Genomic DNA, 20,440 nt, shown 5'->3' with positions numbered 1-20,440 from the left:
GTTTTGTCTCTAAGTACGTTTCCCCCACACATATTCTCATTTTGGATAAATAATCCGCTGCTTGGTTTGACTCGCGGAAAATGTGTGTGACTTCTACACTCAAGAAGCACCTATACAAACCTTTTACTCGTCTCCACAATCGTCGTGCCTTCCACAAGATTTTCATGCCTCTCCTGGTAAGCAAGTATTTAATATTCATCGAGTCTAGATTAATATCTATTTGTTGTAATCCTTTAGCAGCCTCCATCTCTAAACCCATAACTATCCCTTAAAGTTCATGAAACAAAATGGATTCTCGTTGTACTGTAGCTGAGCCTGCATATGACAGTGCCTTTATCATCTCTGATATTATGGCTCCATATCCCGCACTATCATTGTTCATCACTCCATTTGTGTAACCTACTTCACAACTAATCAGTAGAACTACCAGACCATCTCTATCATTCGTAGTACCTCAACAAATTTAGTAGAGACAAGGTTTGTGAGTTTTTTTTTTTTTTTGTTGAAATGACACGGTTTATGAGCTTAAAAATAGAAAATGACAACCTCAAAAAAGAAAAAGTTACTTAAATTAGTGATGCATTAGGTAAATCTCCAGTTAATAGAAAAACTGTAAAAAAGTAACAGTTGAACTTCTTTTTAACTCTTTACGTCAGGACAACCAAGCATCAAAACTCACCACCACCCACTCTCTCCTCTCTCTTTCTTTCTCTCTCTAATTTGTGGAAAAGAAAAGAAAAAATCTTGCCCCGTAGTATAATCTAGACAAGAAATGGAAATTCCGCAATTTATTTGCGGGGTAAAATCTTATAAACTAGTAGTAATCTTATTACTTGATGATCATGTCTATTACTCCTTCTAGTTCAATCAATTCTCTTCATCGTTTCTCATTTCATTCTCAAAACCCTAGAAAACCCTTTCTTCAACTTCCACTGTTTTTCTTTTTCCCTAAAATGAAAGATCAAACTGTTGGTTATTCTTCTGTTTATGTTCCTCCTCATCGATTAAGGTCAATTATTGTTTCTTCTTCAACCTCGTCTGAAACTATTTCATCTACTCGTTCTATTGACTTTGATTGCCGGGATAATCAAGCTGGTGGAGGAGGTGGTGGTGGTGGTTTAAGCCCTAAAAATAGTAATCTTAATCCGTTTCCGTACTATCAGCAACAGCAGCAGCAGCAGCCGCCGCAACAGAAGTTGCAGAATGGTCAGTATGCTTTTGATGATTACTCAGATGAGGAGTCTGATTTTGATATGGATTACTTATCGTCATCATCTCAGAAGGTTAGTTTTTACTCTTTCTCTCTTTTAGGGTTTATGAAATGTTAGTACTTTATAGGATATCAAAGTTTATGAACAATTGCCAATACTAATGTTGATGAAATGTTGTGAAAATTGAGTTTTGGATGTTCATTTCTGTTGTATCTGGTTTTAGAATATGTCCTTGTGGTTGCTTTTTTAAACTAAAGGTGCATAAAAGTAGTGTGTGGTGAGATTTTAATCTTGAGGTTGTTTCTTGTTAAGTTTGTTAAGGGATTCTGCAATTTTGTGACACAAGAGTGGGTAAAGAGCAAGAATAGATGCAACTTGTTGATTCGTTATGCATTGCTTCTCTCTGGCAAATGCGAAAAAGTGAAATAAATTTGATCATAAAGATTAGAACATTAGGGTAAAAGAAGGAAAAAGAAGGTCTGTGATGATAAAGTTGCTCATTCGGTTTTGTGGTTATTTTATGTTCGAAGCGGTAGCTATATGAGAAACGTTCGTATACAAGTAAATGTTTTCTGGCTTTTTTTTATCAATTTTTGAGTGTATCGTTATTAAATTTGAAAAATGTACTAAATGATATGTGCAATCGAATTTTGGGCACGAGCGATTTTATACGAATTATCATGTATAATGATTTGCGTGGACAAATAATTTATGGGTGAGGAATTCAATATGAAAATTCATTTTCAAGAATTCAAAATATTTACTTATATCCTTATTGCACTATTATACAATGTATTCTTCTTGTTTTCTACAATGCTTTCTTTACTACAAAATAATTGCAAATATTGATTCAGAACTAGTTATATTGTCTTCAATATGGTGCTAATTCTCGTTCTATGTAAAAGATAGATTTGTTAGAACATGTAACTCAACCCTTATTATTTATTTCTTTCTTTCAACTTTGGCTTTAAGGGAGGTTCCACCTTCGATAGCATTGATGACTGGAAATGGAAGTTAAATATGCTAATTCGTAACAATGATGAACAAGAGATTGTATCAAGAGATAAAAAGGACAGAAGTGATTTTGAGCAGCTCTCATCATTGGCCACAAGAATGGGTTTGTATAGGTATATTTAATTATCTTAGCAATCTATTGTTCAGTTTTGCTTCTTAAACTGTGTTTATTATTTTCCTTAAAAACAAATTATGTTGAAATTTTGCAGCCACCAGTATGCAAGAGTCGTTGTCATTAGTAAGGTTCCGCTGCCTAACTACAGATTTGATCTCGATGATAAACGTCCTCAGAGAGAGGTAATTCATGAATTATCATGCGGTAATTGTGTTTGCAGGAAGTGTAAAGAACTTAAAAATGGTCTCTAAACAACAAAAACTGCCATACTTCGAATTTTTGTGTCAAAGTTTTCTAGGGGTGTGTCATGTAGTACCTTGGAATGCCTATCCTCTTATAGCTCATTTTTGAGGTATCTGTTACAAAGATTATGTCAAATTGGAAATGAATGTTTGGTGACATTATAACATTAAGTTAGTAAGAATCAGCATGACAGAAGGAGTTTGAAACCAGTGTGGACCTATGCTTGGTGAAAGCATCTGGAGTTTTCAAAGTATATGTTGCCAAATATAGAGCACCTATCTTGGAAATACTCTCTTGCGTAAATAAGCCAATCCAAATGCGGTAAGGTCATTCTTAGGAAATGTCGTGTTTTACTACCATTTGTGTTGCAAACACTCCGTCAATAAACTTTGACATGGCCATTTTATTTTTGAAACCCTATGACTTTGTGCGGTCAAAATTTAGTAACTTACCTTATAAGGTGACATGGACAGCAATACAGGTTTTAGTATCCAACACTAATGAGGTGTCGGAATTACGATACAAAAACTTAAAAATTCCAGAAAGGGTCACTGCCATACTCATTATTTTCTTGTTTAGGCAGTAGGAAAATTGTTCAATTTTGAATAAATGGCATTAACCTAGATTAGTATCTTATAGATCTAGCATGAATTTTGCGACTACATGAAAGATGTATGATATATACACGAAATCCGACGTGGTACCGATTGAGGTGACTGCAGTGCTCAAGAAGCATCATTTGATTTTTTGACGTTGAAAATAGATGACAACTCATGCATATGTATCTAAGGCACACATTTCTTATATTTCTTTTGGTTTCGTGGTAAATCCTTTGACGTCTGTAAGATCAACAGGTGATCATTGATTTTGGTTTGGAAAGAAGAGTGGATACACTACTAAGAGAGTACTTGTCCAGAAAACCGAACAGGGGAAGCTTTCCAGAGAGTGCCTTTTCTAGATCAAGCAGCACTGGAAGTATTGGCACTGATGAAGGGCTTTTTGAGCAACAGGAACATCAGACATCTACTAGCGGTGTGATGGAAAAAATTATTAGGAGGAGAAGTCTGCAGTTGCGCAATCAGCAGCAGGATTGGCAGGTCTGTCACTTTCTCTTACATTAGTTGTTTTTCTGATTGGTTTCCTCGAAACAGACTCGGAGACTCTATGTCACAATTATTGACTTGTCCCTGCATATCGTTTTTCATATTTTAACCGTTGTTGTCTAATCTTATGTGTTGTTTTACCTGCTGGTGCTTATCATCACAGGATAAGCTGTAGTTATTCTCATTTACTTGAAGAATTTTGCTTTATCCAGAATAAACATTTTTGTCCCCTGTCCTTGGTAGTTGGCAATTGACTGTGGGTACTAAATGCAAATCCTTGTAGCTGAGAATGTCTTATTAGGATACTACATTGCTCTACAGACAAATTATTAGCAAATATTAATAAGTACAACATAAACAATATAAGTAAATATGATATTGTATGAATAGGTCAATGTGAGTTGTAGGTGGAGGAATCTGAACATCAAAAACAGTTAGTACGTAGACCTTGTTTATGAGTAAGAGTAAAAGGTACAGTACAAGAGTTGGAAGGATATTGAAAGGTTCTGTGAGAAAAAATTAAGTGGTTGACAAAATGGATATGTACACAACAAATTACCTGGTGGCAGATGACTGAGAATCATCTACCTCTTTATTAATTTCTACCATTTAAAAAAGTAATCTGGGCTTAAGCCTCTTAACGCCTTAAACAGTGTGGACTTTCCTCTAAAATAAATTGACATTTCATAAGTATCTCCCATGTGACCATACTTATAGACATCAATCTAATGGAGAACCTTATAAATATTAAGGGTCACAATATCACATGGTTCACATTTCAGATTAAAGAGTTTTCTTTTGTCATTCTTTTACAGGAGTCAGATGAAGGGCGGGAGATGCAGGAATTTCGTAGAAGTCTCCCATCTTATAAAGAAAAGGACACGCTGTTGACCACTATTTCACAAAATCAGGTTGGTGTGACGGCCTTGTAGTATTCATGTCATTCTTTGGGCTTTTGGAGTTTTGCACTTGTGGCTTTATTTGAGTTTGTCTTGAGAGAAGCTTGAAACTTGTGAATAGATATGATATGTTTTTTGAAAACTTGATTGAATATATGGGAAAGAAAAAAAATACAAGGAAATACAAAGGGGGGTAGAGAAAGGAGAGAAAAGCTCTGACACAGGTAGGGTTTCCGATCATCGGCCGGAGACACAACTTAACCTAGAGATCGCAGGGCACCACTCCACCGCTAGCGCCCTTGCACAGATCTCTGGATCTGGTATAGCGCCGAGTGGTAATCTGAGTGCATCGAAAGGAAGTTTCTGTGTCTTGGGTTTTTCGTCGGAAAAGGGTGTTCGTCGTTTATTACCGGTAGCAACTCTGCCCTGGAGATCGCAGCATACCAGCCCACCGCTAATGCCATTGCACTGAACCATCAGTTTCAGGTATAGCGCCGTCTGGTACGCTGAGTGGTATCAAAAGGGGGTACCGTTTGCCGAGGGTAAACGATGGCAGCCAAGAATGGCATCTATGTTCATATTGATAGTAAGAGATTTCTCTTCTCCAAACTTAACGGCGGCCGGTATGCTATATCGGAGCAAGGCTTTTATAGGGAATGGGCCATTACTCTCTCGCTGGGAGGGATGAATAGTTTGAAGGAGTTTACGTTTAATGCGATCAGAGGAAAAGGAAACCAGAAGGAATCAGTAAAATTAGCCATTTTCCGTGATGGTTCTAATCTTTGGATGTGGGAGGTGATGAGTAACAAGAGGGGTGAGTATATTTGGGCTCACAGAATAGGGGATGGGGATAACAGTAAGAGATCGATCTGCATACCAAAAGGGAGGGACGGTGAAGGATGGAACAAGTTGGAAAAGGCCATTGCAGAGGTAACCTCCATCTTTTATAACTTGAAGAACACTCAAGAGGCCCTCATGATAGAGCCGATCCCTAGATCTGCCAATAAATTCGAGATTTTGAGAAATATCGATGCTCAGGACAAGATCAAGGTGGGATTTGCGAAGGTAGATACGCCCAAGATAATCCCTAGGAAGGAGGGAATAAATAACTACACGCCAAAAAGGAATAATCTGCCAACCGGCGTATCCAGGGATAGGATTTATAACCCTCAACCACCACCGCCTTTCGAACCAATGCATGGAAAGTATATATCTCCCTCATTCAAACCCACTTCATCTTATAAATACCCCCACGCCTACAAGCAGTCGACTCAACTTCCATCATCTTCTCTTTCCCCTCCCACAAACTTTTCGGCTCGCCCTTCATCTTCTTCATCCCCCCCCATCCTCTCTTCTGCTTCCAACTCGAAAATGGCTTCTGTAGATATTCATAATATGGATTGGTCGAAAGCGGTGGTCCTCGAGAGGGAATCATCATCGGCACACTGGAAATCGGTGGAATCGAAGGTGCAAGGAATCTTAGGGTCTAATGATGTGGAGATCCTGCCGTTCAAAAGTGGGGCAGCCCTGGTAAAAACAAGGATCCCTACCGATGCTTTTAGGGCGATGGAGTTCTTGGTGGAGGAAAATTCGGGTAAGAAAGTTTTTATTCGTAAATGGAACCCGCACTGAAACTCAGTAATTGTTACCCCTCTGTTGATGGAAGTCAAGATGTATGGAATCCCTTTCCACCTATGGAATGATAGAACTTTTGCTAGTCTGGTAGAAGATTTGGGTGAGATTGTAGCAGTAAGCTACGAAACTACACATCTTTTGGATCTTCATTATGCATGTGTCTCGGTGGATGTTAAGCCAAACGGATCCATCTCGGAAAGGAAGACCTTGTTGGTGGATGGCGAGAGTTACCAGATTTGGATCACAACGGAAGTGGTTGCTGAAAGGAGACAGGATACGTCGGTTCTATTCTCGCCGGGAAACCAGAATACGTTACCGGAGAAGGCAACGGTTGCTGCCAAAGACTCGAACTTCGAAAATCAGGTACATAACCCTATTGCTGACCCTATGGATACAGACTTACCACAGGAAAAGGTGATGGAGACTGAAGTTGTCAAAGGTAAGGCAGTCTCTAGTCCCAAGAGAGATCCTAGAAAAGGAAAATCTAAAGCTGTAGATACTAAGGAAGTGAGTATGGAGGAAGTAACCCAGAAGCTGCATGCTATGCCTGACATAAGGGGGATAGAAATCAGACTAGTTATGGTGGAAGCTCTGACCAAGATGGTCAATGATTCAAACAAGTGGACAAAGTCAATCACGTACAAACGGCTCAAGAAAAGTCATGACATGACTAAGAAAAAGCTTTGGTCTTTGGGCAGGGTCCCAATGGTAAAGAGGACTATTTCCAAAAACTACAGGCGCCCTAAGGTAGCTGGGCCGAAGAAGGTGGCAGAGCCCACTACTCCAACAGATCTAGGAGCAGGGGCCTACAGGCACCGATGAGGAAGCTAGGATGGTCCAGTTCTTTAAGATTGCCAAGGAGCTAGGTCTATCAGGGTCGGATGATTATGAAAGGGTTATTCAAATGTTGGTAGTTCAGGATGTGGAGCTGCAACATAGAAAGAAGAAGAAGAAGGACAATCAGGAAGAGGAGGTTCTCAACACAACACTACTAGCCATTATCAAGCCAGGTGGCAGCCAGGTGAACAAGTCCAGTGGTAGCAAGGAGGTTAGTTTTGGTTCAAAGGATAAGGTGGGCATGGCTATCGTCATTCAGGAGGACGAGAAGGAGATGGGAGTTGGTAAGAAGATCAGTCCAGGCAAGATGAACAGGGAGTTAAAGAATCTAACTTGGGGTTTGTCGGACCCGCCTTCATCCCTGGTTAGATCTCGCTCAGCACCGAGTATGGGGGATCTCAAGTTTAAATGTCCCTGAACCTTCTCAGTTGGAACATCAGGGGCCTGGGTAGCCCGGCCAAGAAGTTAGCTGTCAAGAAAGTAGTTAAGGATTTTGCTGTTTCTGTTTTGTGTCTCCAGGAGACCAAAGTAGTAGATGTGTCCGAGTCTCTTGTTAGGTCTGTTTGGGGTAAAGGAAGCTGTGGATGGGATGCCATCCCGGCAGTAGGTGCTTCTGGTGGTATTTTGTGTGTATGGGATAGTAGTTTAATGGAAGTTAAGGAAGTATTTAAAACTTCTTATAGTCTTTCTTTTCATTTCAAGAATCTATTAGATGATTTTGAGTGGGTGTTCTCTGGGGTTTATGGTCCCTGCCAAAGAAACCTTAGATCCGATTTTTGGAAGGAGTTGGACCTTGTCTCTTCTAAGTGGAGATTGCCATGGTGTGTGTGGGGGGGGGGGGGGGGACTTTAATGTCATAAGATTTATCCATGAAAAGAAACGAGGCAGGAAGATTACAACTAGCATGAGAGACTTCGGGGAGTGGATTGATCGTCATGGTCTTATGGACCTTCCCAAACAAGGGATGGAATACTCTTGGACGAATAATCAAAGTGATCCGGTTCTTAACGTGTTAGACAGATTCCTCATCAGTGGCGATTGGGAAGGTAATTATCCTAAGGTGGAGCAACTCATACTTCCTAGGCCAATCTCTGATCATGCTCCTATTCTGTTGAGGACAGAGATAGTTAAATCTAACCCACCACCATTTAGGTTGGAGGAGAGGTGGATGAGGGATCCGGACTTCATGGACGTAGTTGCTACATGGTGGGCGGAAGGTACTATAGGATCGTCTCCAAGTCATACGTTCTGGAAAAAACTTCAATTTTTGAAAGGGAAGCCCAAAGGGTGGTCTAGGGAGAAGCACAACAAGTTCCATAAGACTTTTGTGCAATTGCAATCGGATATAGGAATGCTAGATAAGAAGGAAGAACACCAGACCTTATCTCAAACAGAGTTTGAGGATAGGAAGAAGCTGAAAAAGGAATTGGAGAGCCTTATGGCTCAGGAGGAAATTAGTCTGCGTCAGAAATCCAGGGTTCTATGGCTCAAAGAGGGAGACAAGAACACTTCATACTTTCACAAAATAATGAAGTGTAGGGCTAGGCAAAACAGAATCAGCATCATCATTCAGGACAATGGCAGCATCACTAAAGAGGAAGAGATTATGAAAGAGGCAGTAGCATACTTCAGCAAGACCTATTGTGAGCCTACTTTTTGGAGACCTGGTATTGATGGTATGCATCTACCACATCTCCTTCCCAACGAGGCGGACTGGTTAGAAAGGAGCTTTTCAGAGGAGGAAGTTAGAAAGGCTGTAGCCGACCTGGCTAAAGACAAGGCACCGGGCCCGGATGGGTTCCTTATTTCGTTCTACAGTAGATGTTGGAGCATCATTAAAGAAGAGTTCATGGCAATGGTAGAGGCTTTCTCAAGCTCGGCAGAGCTGGATTGGAGACTTAATCAGACATTCATTGTCCTGATTCCCAAGAAGAAACAGAGCTCTTCCTTCTCGGATTTCAGGCCAATTAGTTTATTGGGAGGGGCTTATAAGATCATCTCTAAAGTTCTAGCATCTCGATTGGCATCGGTTATGGACAAAGTTGTCTCCCCTTTCCAAGGAGCCTTCATAGGAGGAAGACAAATTTTAGATGGTGTTATGATAGCGAATGAGTTGATTGATTCAAGGAGGAAAGAAGGCAGCAGAGGTATCGTTCTCAAGGCAGATCTAAAGAAAGCATATGATCGAATAAGTTGGGACTTTCTTTATAATACCATGAATCGTATGGGTTTCGGTTATAAATGGCGGGCCTGGATTTACACTGTTACACATGCATCTCGTCGGTTACTTTCTCGGTTTTGATCAATGACCAACCTTCTACGGTGTTCCAGAGCTCGAGAGGGATCAGGCAAGGGGATCCTATATCCCTCCTTCTGTTTCTTTTAGTTGGAGAGGTGCTGAGCCAGTGCATGCAACAAGCGGAGGTCAGAGGGTGGATAAAAGGTTTTCAAGTCACAGCCTCAAGCAGGAAGATCAACCACTTGCAGTTCGCGGATGACACTCTGTTTTTTCTTGATGAAGACCTGGACCAGCTAACGAAACTACGTGATATATTGGTTTGGTATGAGCTATGCTCAGGACTGAAAGTTAACTTGAAGAAATCTTTTATTTACGAGGTGCTAGAGAATGAGGGAGGCATTAGGAACTTGGGGGTTCTGGAAGGTTTCGGCTGCCCTTTAGGTTCTCTCCCCACTTCATATTTAGGTCTACCCCTTGGACATAGATACAAGGCAAAGTCTTTGTGGGACCCGGTTATGGAAAGAATTAACATCAAGCTGGCTTCTTGGAAAGGGCATGTGCTATCGAAAGGAGGGAAATTGACACTTCTAAAATCAGTTATGCAGGCTCTACCTACGTACTTTTTGTCTTTGTTTTCTATCCCTATGGGTGTCCTGAAGGTGATAGATACTAAGATGTGCAACTTTCTATGGAATGGAAAATCAGATTCCAAGAGGATCCACTGGGTCGCGTGGAGCAAAGTAAAGATAGCCCGATCTAAAGGGGGCCTGGGTATAAAAGATCTCAAGACCATGAACCAGGCTCTCCTATCTAAGTGGCTGTGGAGATTTGAGCAGGAGGATGGTAAGCTATGGAAGGAAGTAATTGGAGATAAATATGGAGATGAACCGAGTGACTGGGCTAAAAAGGTTAAAAATCTATCCTACGGGTGTGGGGTTTGGAAAGGAATCCAAAATAATTTGGATGGATTCAAAAGAATTACCAAATGGAAAGTGGGCAGTGGGCAGAAGATTATGTTCTGGGAGGATAAATGGCTAGATAACGAGATGCTAAAAGTTCGGTTCCCTAACATCTTCTCTATAGTGGTGGAGAAGAAGGCGAAAGTGTGCGAGTTGATGGACTTAGAGACTGGGATATGGAACATCAAAACCAGGAGGAGGTTGAATGATTGGGAAGTTACGGAATACGTGGAGCTCCTGAGAACCCTTCAGGAGGTACGGCTAAATAGTGACCAGGATTCGAGGGTATGGATAAGGGATGAGAAAGAGAAGCTGACGGTTAAGTTTTGCTACTCTTTGATGGAAACAGGAGACCAAATCATGCATCCAACTCTAGTAAAAATTCTCATGAGGAAGGGTATCCCTCCGAGAGTTGGATTTATGCTTTGGGCGACATTCATCAATAGAGTCCCGACGGTGGATGCACTCAGACGAAGGGGTTTTATGATCATCAACCGATGCATCATGTGTAAGGAGAGCGAGGAGACTAGTGCTCACTTGTTCATTCGCTGTAAGGTTGCGCAAGGCTTGTGGTCATACTTCCTCAACTCGGCAGGTATCAAATGGTGCTGCCCATCATCGATTGCTAACCTTTTCGATCAATGGGAGAACACCCCTAAGCCGAGAGGAAAGAAAGAGATTTGGAACCTAATTCCGGCAGCTATAGTGTGGAGCATATGGAAAGATCGAAACAACAAGACGTTCAAGGAAGGAAATGCAAATTCGAACCTAGATGTGGAGGACATCAAGTCAGTTATTTTTGGTTGGGCTAAAAATCTAAATTGTATTGGTTCTGCACACTTTAACGATGTCGTTTTCAATTGGGAGGCGTGGATTGGTTAACATATCCACTAACCTCCCCCCCTTTGTATAGTTTCCCTTTTAATATTAATTCAAAGTTTCAAAAAAAAAAAGGAGAGAAAAACGAAAGAAAAAGGGGGAGCTCAACTAACACCTCTCACCTAATAGATATGATATGTTAACTCCCTAAAGATGTTTATCTTCATTTAACTAGCTCATGAAAATTCTTCAAAAAAAAATTGTTCATGAAAAGCAACTATAGAGCTGAAAAATTGGTTAATTTATTTATTCTTTGTCATATATTATATTATTATGCCTTACGCAGGACTATGAAGTACTGCATAGTACATACTAATATTAGCTAACCAGGAAAAAATGAAATACAGTGTGAAAAAGCAAATTGAAAAGTAGGAACAGCAAGCCCAAATCTAGTAAACGGAAGGAAAAAGGGAAATGAAAAGTTGAAATTATACAATATTGATCTTAATATAGAATGAGATTTCGAGTGGTTGTCATTGACATTGTTTTCTAAATAAGATTCAATGAGACACTGGAACCTGATCCCGCTCGGTCGTACATGTAGTTCCAGAGTTAATGGTTGCAGAGAAACAATTGATTTTTCCAAAGACTGTCGAATATGTGAAATAATTGGGTGGATTGGCTTGTTGAATCGGCAAAGTATTCTGTTAGGCGGAACAAGCTAAGTTTTGTGTAGCACCACAATTTTCATCTATATTTTATCTTCTTGTACGAGATACTCGTACCGATTGGTAGTTCTTTTTTATGAGAACTATTTTAACAATACCACTTGTTTCTAATTTATGTTGCTCATGAATGATTTAGAGAAGAAGCAAAATTTCCATGTTAGATTGGATTTCTAGAATGTGGTGATTCATATATTCTTTGCATTTTATTCTATTTCTTTTGCCATAAATGAACAGAAGAAAACATAACGAAGGAATTAGTAATAATGGTTATAACTTGTATCTTAATGTTGAATAATTTCAGGTAGTTGTCATATCAGGTGAAACTGGTTGTGGGAAGACCACACAGGTTCCTCAGTACATTTTAGAGTCGGAGATAGAATCTGGCCGGGGAGCCTTGTGTAGTATAATTTGTACACAGCCTAGACGAATATCAGCTATGGCGGTTTCGGAAAGAGTTGCAGCAGAGAGAGGGGAGAAAGTGGGTGAATCTGTAAGTTTCTCCATGAAATGATAGCCACCGCTACAAATATGATTTTTTTTAATATCTTCAGAATCAAGTCTATCCATGTAACATTTTCTTTTGTTTTCGTCAATGAAAGGTTGGTTATAAAGTTCGGCTGGAGGGTATGAAAGGCAGAGATACTCGCCTTCTCTTTTGCACTACAGGCATTTTGTTGAGAAGATTACTGATGGACAGGAACTTGAAAGGTGTAACTCATGTTGTCGTGGACGAGATTCACGAGCGTGGGATGAATGAAGGTTAATATGAAATTTAATTCTGCCTTTTAATTCTGCATGATTGACGTTTTCTGGTTGGTGTGTGGCTACGTGGTATGTTTTTGCTCTATTGAGATTAATATGTCGAAGCTGAGAACAACTTGACATGCAACACCAGTGAGTGACCAGATACAGCACCAGCCGAGACATTTAGGGTCACATTTATTGTTTCATAATTTTGTGGTTTTTGCTATGTGGATTCTTATTATGGTTTTCTTTGATTCCAGATTTCCTTCTTATCGTCCTAAAGGAGCTCCTTCCTCGACGGCCAGAACTGAGGTTAATTTTGATGAGCGCGACCTTGAATGCAGAGCTTTTCTCATCATACTTCGGTGGGGCTCCAATGATACACATACCAGTAAGTTTGAAGTACTACTCAGCTTCAGTGAATAAACTTGCATGAACTATATAGAATATTCTTACATACTTCATACTTAGCAGACATCCTTTTTCAGTTCTGCTATCAGGTTTTGCTTGTCTCTCTCACCAGTCAGTATCACTGGGCCTCTTTACTTATGAAGAGCTTGTAACTGTTGAATGTTGGTTTCATTGCTTCTGAGTTTGTGTTGTCTGTGATGCTGTAGTTGTGATGAGATGGACTTTCACTGTACCTGGTGCTCAGATTTATGGGTCTTCATTGTTTTTATGGGTCTTCATTGTTTTTATGGGTTTTCATGTAATCATGTTTGTTGCTCCAGAGTTCTAGTGATACTTTCTCATGTTAGATGAGATAAGAGTAGAGGTTTATATATTTTTTCTCAGAATGTATCTTTTTATCTGTTATTGGAGAAATTATGGAGATTGAGTATCAATATTGATTTTGAAGCTGTGGATTTTGGTGCAGGATAGTGAGTTTAAACTTTAAACTGCTGATAACTTGTTCTGTGTCAAGACTGAAGTCATGCAATTGTTGTATGCTGGTTTCTTTGTGATTTGTTACTCTTATCAGATATTGGGTTTTCCTTTTTTATACTTGATTTTCTCTGTCCTTCTCTCTCGCTCTCTCTATGCACATTTGAACTTCCGCGCTCAAAAGGTTTCTCTATGTCAAAGATATTTACTTCCATCATATTTTGTTTCTTGGCTTTCAGACATGCTTTTGGATTGTGACAATTTGTTTGTCTCCCATATGAACTTGTATATGTTCAGATAATTTAATTAACAAAGACTGTCTATAGTTATTTAGTGTTTTCTCTAACAATACAACACCACTCTAATAATCGAAGAGTTCTAACAGGATACCACCCTTGTTTGCTATATGGTTATCTGAATGAAAAGTTCTGTTAGTATCAAAATTATTTGGTGATGTGAAATTCGAATAATCCATATGTTTCATTTTCAGGGTTTTACATACTCAGTGCAAACTCATTTTCTGGAAGATGTTCTCGAAATGACGGGATATAAGTTAACTCAATATAATCAAGTAGATGATTACGGCCAAGATAAGGCGTGGAAAACACAAAAACAAGGTGTTAGGAAGAGGAAAAGCCAAATTGCTTTTGTCGTCGAGGTGTGCTTTTATTGTGATGGTAATTTTACTCTAGGATGCTTGTTATTGTTATTCTTTTAATTATCCTTTTCACCTTTCTGATGAATAGGATGCACTTGAAGCTGCCAATTTGAAGGGATATAGTGTACGGACTCGGGATTCTTTGGCCTGTTGGAATCCGGATTCTATAGGTTTTAATCTAATAGAAAACGTCCTATGCCATATATGTAGAAAAGAAAGACCTGGTGCTATTTTGGTTTTTATGACTGGGTGGGATGACATAAATGCTCTGAAGGATCAGCTCCAAGCTCATCCTCTTTTGGGTGACCAAAGCAAAGTTTTAATTCTTCCGTGCCATGGTTCAATGGCCAGCTCAGAGCAGGTATCTTCGTCGTTTACAGAAAATTTCTTACTTAAACTTGGATTACCAAATATACATGGGTTTTTATTACTCTAATATGTTGTTATCCGTGGGAGAAATGTTACTTAGATATTAACTTCACTATCCGGTAGCATTTTTTTTTTTTAAAACTTTATACGGGTCTGTAAATTCATCATGTGAGTACCCATAAGTCTTGTATGCAATGTTTTGTGCATCCACTTTAATATGTTGCATGTGCCATTTATGGCACTGTCTTGATATTGCTATGCCATATTCAAGTGGTGCCTACCTGGCGGTACTTCTGTTATTGAGTGCATTTAGAATGTTCACCTGCTAGTCACCAGTACTGGTATCAAGTCTCTTATTTTAAGGTGCTGTACCGAACCTTGATATTTTGTAGATGCTCGGAATTTCGTAACTGTCAGAGGTGCAATTTATTTACTTCCCTCTCATTCTTGATACTTTTGCTTTGATTCACACGCAGAGGTTGATATTCGACAAGCCTGAGGAAGGAGTTCGGAAAATAGTACTTGCTACTAACATGGCAGAGACAAGCATTACCATTAATGACGTGGTTTTTGTCGTTGATTGTGGAAAGGCAAAAGAGTCATCATATGATGCGTTGAATAACACTCCTTGCTTGCTTCCTTCTTGGATATCAAAGGCAGCTGCTCTACAAGTAATATTATGTTCTAAATTAGCATTTGATCGCTGATTTTAATTCAACCTTTTGTGACTGGTGAAACTGGTACCTCTTATTAAGTTGTTAAACTTAATACCCTAGTTCAGAATTTGGGCCTCATATTTGCTTCTTTTACCTTTCTTTGACTAAATAACTTCATTGTCAGTAATAAAGAAAGTTAAAGAAGATCACTTTAGTTCGCATCCAAGAGATGCAGGTTTAGTCTTTTGGTGTTAATTTGGGTTATATCTCTCAAGAGTAAAACACTGCTTGCGGATAATTTTGTTGAGATGTTTCATTGAAGTTTCCTGGTATTAGGAGGGCTTGCCTAACTACTAAGAAGTAGCTAGCGAGAATAATAATATGTAGTAATAAGGCTCGGCTTTGCTCCCTTGGTCTCTATTTTAGTTATTTGTGGAAAATAAGAATCCCAATTTGGTAATATTGGTGAGATGGTCCTCTAAATTTCTTCCTCTAGTTCGAATTGCTTTTTCCCCCATTTTCTTTTCATTTACATAAAAAAAGTTTATCCTCCTTGATGAACACTAGCAGTTTCGTAATTTCAGTTACGTATACCTTTTCCTCTTCTGTCTTTTACAGAGAAGAGGAAGAGCTGGTCGCCTTCAACAGGGGGAGTGCTATCGTCTCTATCCAAAATGTGTATATGATGCTTTTGCAGATTATCAACTGCCAGAATTTTTGAGGACTCCATTGCAATCTCTGTGCTTGCAAATCAAAAGTTTACATCTTGGGAGCATCCCAGACTTCCTCTCTAGGGCCCTGCAATCCCCAGAACCACTATCTGTAAGCCATATTGGTTATATATTTCCATGTTCTGACATGTGTTTCTAGTCGTTCATGCCGACTGCAGAATATGTTGTCCTTGCTTTGCTTTTGAAGTAATACAAGGATATTCACACCAAATTCTGTTCATTTGACACCCTTTTCTTTCTATCACAACTTTTAATAGGTCCAAAATGCTGTTGAATATTTGAAAATAATTGGAGCTCTGGATGAGAAGGAAAATCTAACTGTTCTTGGTATGCAACTCCTTGCTTTACTCGTGCTGCGGTGCTGCCTTGTTTTTGAATAATATTAGTAGATTGGTCCTTGATATTCCAAACGTACTTGGCTCACTTTATGTATATCACTTTACAGGACAACACTTGGCCATGCTTCCCGTGGAGCCCAAGCTTGGAAAGATGCTGATATTAGGTGCCATTTTTCACTGCCTGGATCCTATTTTGACTGTTGTTGCTGGTTTAAGTGTCAGAGATCCTTTTCTAATGCCACTTGACAAGAAGGATGTAAGTGAAAGTCTGATTTTAAGTTTCTTATGCTTTGATATCATTAGTTGGGAGCGTGAACTTAAGAGATCCAACGAAAAAGGGAATTAAGCAAAAATGCAGAAGTGAAGTGTTAATGGAAAAGAAAAAGTTTGAGACAGTCATATGTAGAAGTGTGAACCAAGTTAAGATGTGTGGTTTGTTGCATTAAGTGGCGTTTTCTCAAAACAATAAAAGAAACTAGTAATAATGATGTTGTCCAAAGGTCCTTACTTTATAGTAATATGGTGTGACAGCATCTGAAGTCTCTGGGTTTCCTCTGCTATTTTGTAGCTTGCAGAATCTGCGAAAGCACAATTTGCTGGACGGTTCTACAGTGATCATCTTGCACTGGTTAGAGCCTATGAAGGCTGGAAGGATGCTGAGAAAGAGCATTCTGGATATGATTATTGCTGGAAGAATTTTCTTTCCGCACAAACACTGAAAGCTATTGATTCCCTTCGAAAGCAGTTTTTTTCTTTGCTGATGGATTCGGGCTTGCTCGATGACGACCCAGCTGCTTGCAATGAGTGGAGCCATGATGAGCACATCGTCAGAGCAGTCATCTGTGCTGGTCTCTATCCTGGAGTTTGCTCTGTTCTGGTAAATGTGTTTCCAAAATCTTTCTTTCTGTATACTGTCAGTCTGTTACGCCAAATTCTCATGTCAACTATTACATTAAGTTGACACTCTATAATGATATTTGTTGTGTTCTTCGACTTCACTCTTGGTTTAGAATGTGGTTCAAGTGAACTCCTTGAGTTACGATTTCGTTTGACGATTTTGTTTATGGTCTTTAGTGAATGCTAAACTTAAGTAATTTTTCATAGAACAAGGAAAAATCAGTGGCATTGAAAACTATGGAAGATGGTCCTGTCCTTCTCTATTCTGTAAGTTTGTCTCACTAATATTGTCCATCCGTTTATTTATTAAAAGATCTTCTGGTTCATAGTTCTTAAATATTCTGCTTATAGTTTACTAGATCAAAACAATCTGCTAGATTGTTCCTAATCCTGTTAACCTTTTTTCTTTGTATGTTCTCTTTATAGAACTCGGTCAATGGTCGGGAGACAAGCATACCATTTCCGTGGTTGGTTTTTAATGAAAAGGTAAAAGTAAACTCAGTGTTTCTGCGAGATTCAACTGCAATCTCTGATTCTGTGCTTCTGCTATTTGGCGGAAACATCACCAGAGGAGGATTTGTAAGTTTTCCAGTCATCACCATTGTCACTTTCTTTTACCGAGGATGGTGTCCTTGTCCTACTGTTTTCGTCGGAATTAAATAAGAATTTTCTATTTCTGACAGGATGGACACCTAAAAATGTTGGGGGGATACTTGGAGTTCTTCATGAGACCTGCCTTGGCTGAAATATATCTCATCCTAAAAAGAGAACTTGACCAAATAATTCAAAGTAAAGTAAGTAGGATCTTGCACTACTAATTATTGAGAACATAAAAGTTTCTGAGTTCCCAGCATAATAGCATAATAGGCTTGGTAACACGGTTCAACAACAGTAGGATCAACAGTCCTAGTTGTGTTTTGGTTGTCATTTAGATTAACATTTCTCTGAAAAAAAAACTCCCAAAATATTAGTCTGACTGATTAAGTTATCTCAACCCATATATACACGAGGGTATTGCCCGTGTCTGGTGGGCACAGACAGTTCTATATTCTCAACCCATGGAAATAAGTTTGGGAGGTGTACTCTTAGCTATTGAAGATAAGTTTCGGAGGTTTAATTTCAATGAAGATAAGTCTGGGAGGTATAATCTCAACCATTGGATGTAAGTTTGGGAGATGTAATCTGAACCCTTGGAGATAAGTTTGGGAGGTTTAATCTTAGCCATTGAAGAGAGGGTTTTTTTTTTTAAAGAAGATACCTCCCCTATTATATGGATATACTAATATTTGTAGAAGAAAAAAGATGTATAGTTTTTATGGTTAGTTGTATCGTTAAGTTCTTCAGATGTAGTAAAAGTGTCTTTCTAGATACATGCTTAGGACAACAAAGACTTACTTCCAACATGAAACAAATGTAACGTAGTTGTTTTGTATGGGCACATTTTGTTGGTAGCCTTGAATATGAAGTATGAGTTTTCACAGCTCACTCACTATCTGAAAAAAGGTGGACTTATGAGTTATGTATATATATATATATATATATATATATATATATATATATATATATCATCCACAATGCCTCCTCTCCTTATTTACTCCAGGGGTCGAAACAGTCTACTGTTAACACTTATCAACAGGATTTGACATACTATTCCACATTACTATTAGACTAACTGGTGGTTCCTTTCTAATTTAAGGATTCAACACTAACTTCGGTGGTGGTTATCTTACATGCAGCTTCTGAATCCCAAGATGAGTATCCATACTCACCGGGAGCTTTTATCTGCAGTTCAATTGTTAGTATCCGAGGACCAATGTGATGGTAGGTTTATATTTGGCCGCCAGATCCTTAAACCCCCGAAGTTGGTCACATCTGCACCATTACCACCTCCACCACCATCGGCAGGAAGAATTTCAAGACACGGCAGTGGGCCTGGTGGTGATAATTCCAAAAGCCAGCTACAAACATTAGTCACGAGGGCAGGTCATGAAGCTCCTATCTACAAGACAAAACAAGTAAGAAACAATCAATTCCAAGCCAAAGTCGAATTTAATGGTATGGAGTTCATAGGGCAGCCTTGTAGTAACAAGAAGCTGGCGGAGAAAGATGCAGCAGCCGAAGCTTTACAGTGGCTGATGGGTGGGATGAGATCAGACCCTGAAAATCTCGAACGAATGTCAAAGCTTCTAAAACCAACGAAGAATAAGAAACAGCATCGATGAACTTCATATGCATCTAGGACAAAATGTGTGGTTAGATTACAAGTCAAAGGAGATTTTCTCCCTGATTAGGGTGTTATAGGGCCCCTGATCATTTTTTGGGCATTGTGATAAAACCACTACTACCAGTTGCTGTGTGCAGACCTCATGAATTCAACTACAACTGATCTTTTGTTACACCACAAAGAAAATCTTTCAATGCAGACAACCCGAACCCAAGAACTGATGATCCGGATCAACCGAAAAGAAGAAACAAGGAAATAACAGTAATATTTTAACCATTTGAGTGCAGAAAGGATCACATTGATCCGTATTAATCTTCCTTCTAGTTTGTACAAGTAATATATTCAATGGATGTGCAGAAGGCCTAGATTAGAAAAACCCCAATTGATAAACCCTAAATCTTTTGTAAATCTTGAAAAAATGGGTTAGTTTTAGACTTTAGTCAAGGCATGATTCATATATTGTTTAATGTCATTTCTTTGGTTTAAGATATCTCTGTGTGTGTTTTTTTTGGTGAATAGAAGTAGCAGATTCTGACAATCCAACATGTGAAATGCTGAACAAACATGACCAAGGTAAAGAAGAACACAGGGTGGCATTAACATTGACAATTATTTTTTTTCACAGGCAGTGATTTTCTTATAATAATTTTTAGTGGTAGAGATCTAAAACCTTATTAAACAATCCAATGATATAAAGTCAGTTTAGTCAGTCAATCAAAATCAAATAAGGAGGGGAAAGTAAGACAAAGTGGACCCATTCTGTCTTCACTTGTCTCCCTTTCAAACTTCATTTAAACCTTAAAAATTTAATATACTACTATTTGTTAACAGAGTTCTTAATTTTATTGCACTGATTGAATCAAATCTCATCTCCTTATCCATAGCCTAATCTATTATTATGGTTCTCTGAATTTTGCCACCCCACTTCCATACATGTTTTTTTAGCTTGAATCTTGTCTTTTTCGAAGTTAATTTTCTTTCGAGTTACTTTACTCATGTGCCTGCATATAATTTACGGCTGTATTTGTTTCTTTAGTAATATGAAACTGGATTGGAACAAGTCTTTGTCTATGATTGATGAAGTTAGATCTTAGAACAAGTTTTGATCTAAAGTATAATTGTTTCTAGTTTAAGAA

The 20,440-nt window shown here is 38.9% G+C and overlaps 1 protein-coding gene across 2 annotated transcripts; it reads left to right on the top strand.

Moving 5' to 3' along the window:
* Nucleotides 1-218: 218 nt before the first annotated feature.
* On the top strand, nucleotides 219-19,794 carry LOC147563506 (DExH-box ATP-dependent RNA helicase DExH5, mitochondrial-like). Of its 2 annotated transcripts, none has more exons than XM_086638522.1 (19): nucleotides 219-1,283; nucleotides 2,184-2,338; nucleotides 2,435-2,522; nucleotides 3,438-3,680; nucleotides 4,502-4,601; nucleotides 12,108-12,292; nucleotides 12,402-12,561; nucleotides 12,807-12,937; nucleotides 13,922-14,089; nucleotides 14,178-14,450; nucleotides 14,935-15,129; nucleotides 15,733-15,936; nucleotides 16,103-16,172; nucleotides 16,291-16,439; nucleotides 16,752-17,060; nucleotides 17,288-17,347; nucleotides 17,507-17,659; nucleotides 17,764-17,874; nucleotides 18,817-19,794. In XM_086638522.1, exons 1-19 carry the CDS (start codon nucleotides 837-839, stop codon nucleotides 19,300-19,302), a joined length of 3,687 nt encoding a protein of 1,228 aa, XP_086494648.1. In that variant the 5' UTR covers nucleotides 219-836; the 3' UTR covers nucleotides 19,303-19,794. The 2 variants fall into 2 exon arrangements, with proteins under 2 accessions (XP_086494648.1, XP_086494644.1); XM_086638518.1 differs by having other exon boundaries at nucleotides 487-1,283; nucleotides 4,502-4,597; nucleotides 12,104-12,292.
* Nucleotides 19,795-20,440: the final 646 nt, after the last annotated feature.

Source organism: Eschscholzia californica, unplaced genomic scaffold (assembly GCF_041429995.1).
Source record: "Eschscholzia californica isolate CP2 unplaced genomic scaffold, dmEscCali1.0.p SCAF_1, whole genome shotgun sequence".
In the NCBI taxonomy this organism is placed as follows: Eukaryota; Viridiplantae; Streptophyta; class Magnoliopsida; order Ranunculales; family Papaveraceae; genus Eschscholzia; species Eschscholzia californica.
Note: the sequence above shows the minus strand (reverse complement) of the source record. Positions and strands in the feature narration are given on the sequence as shown.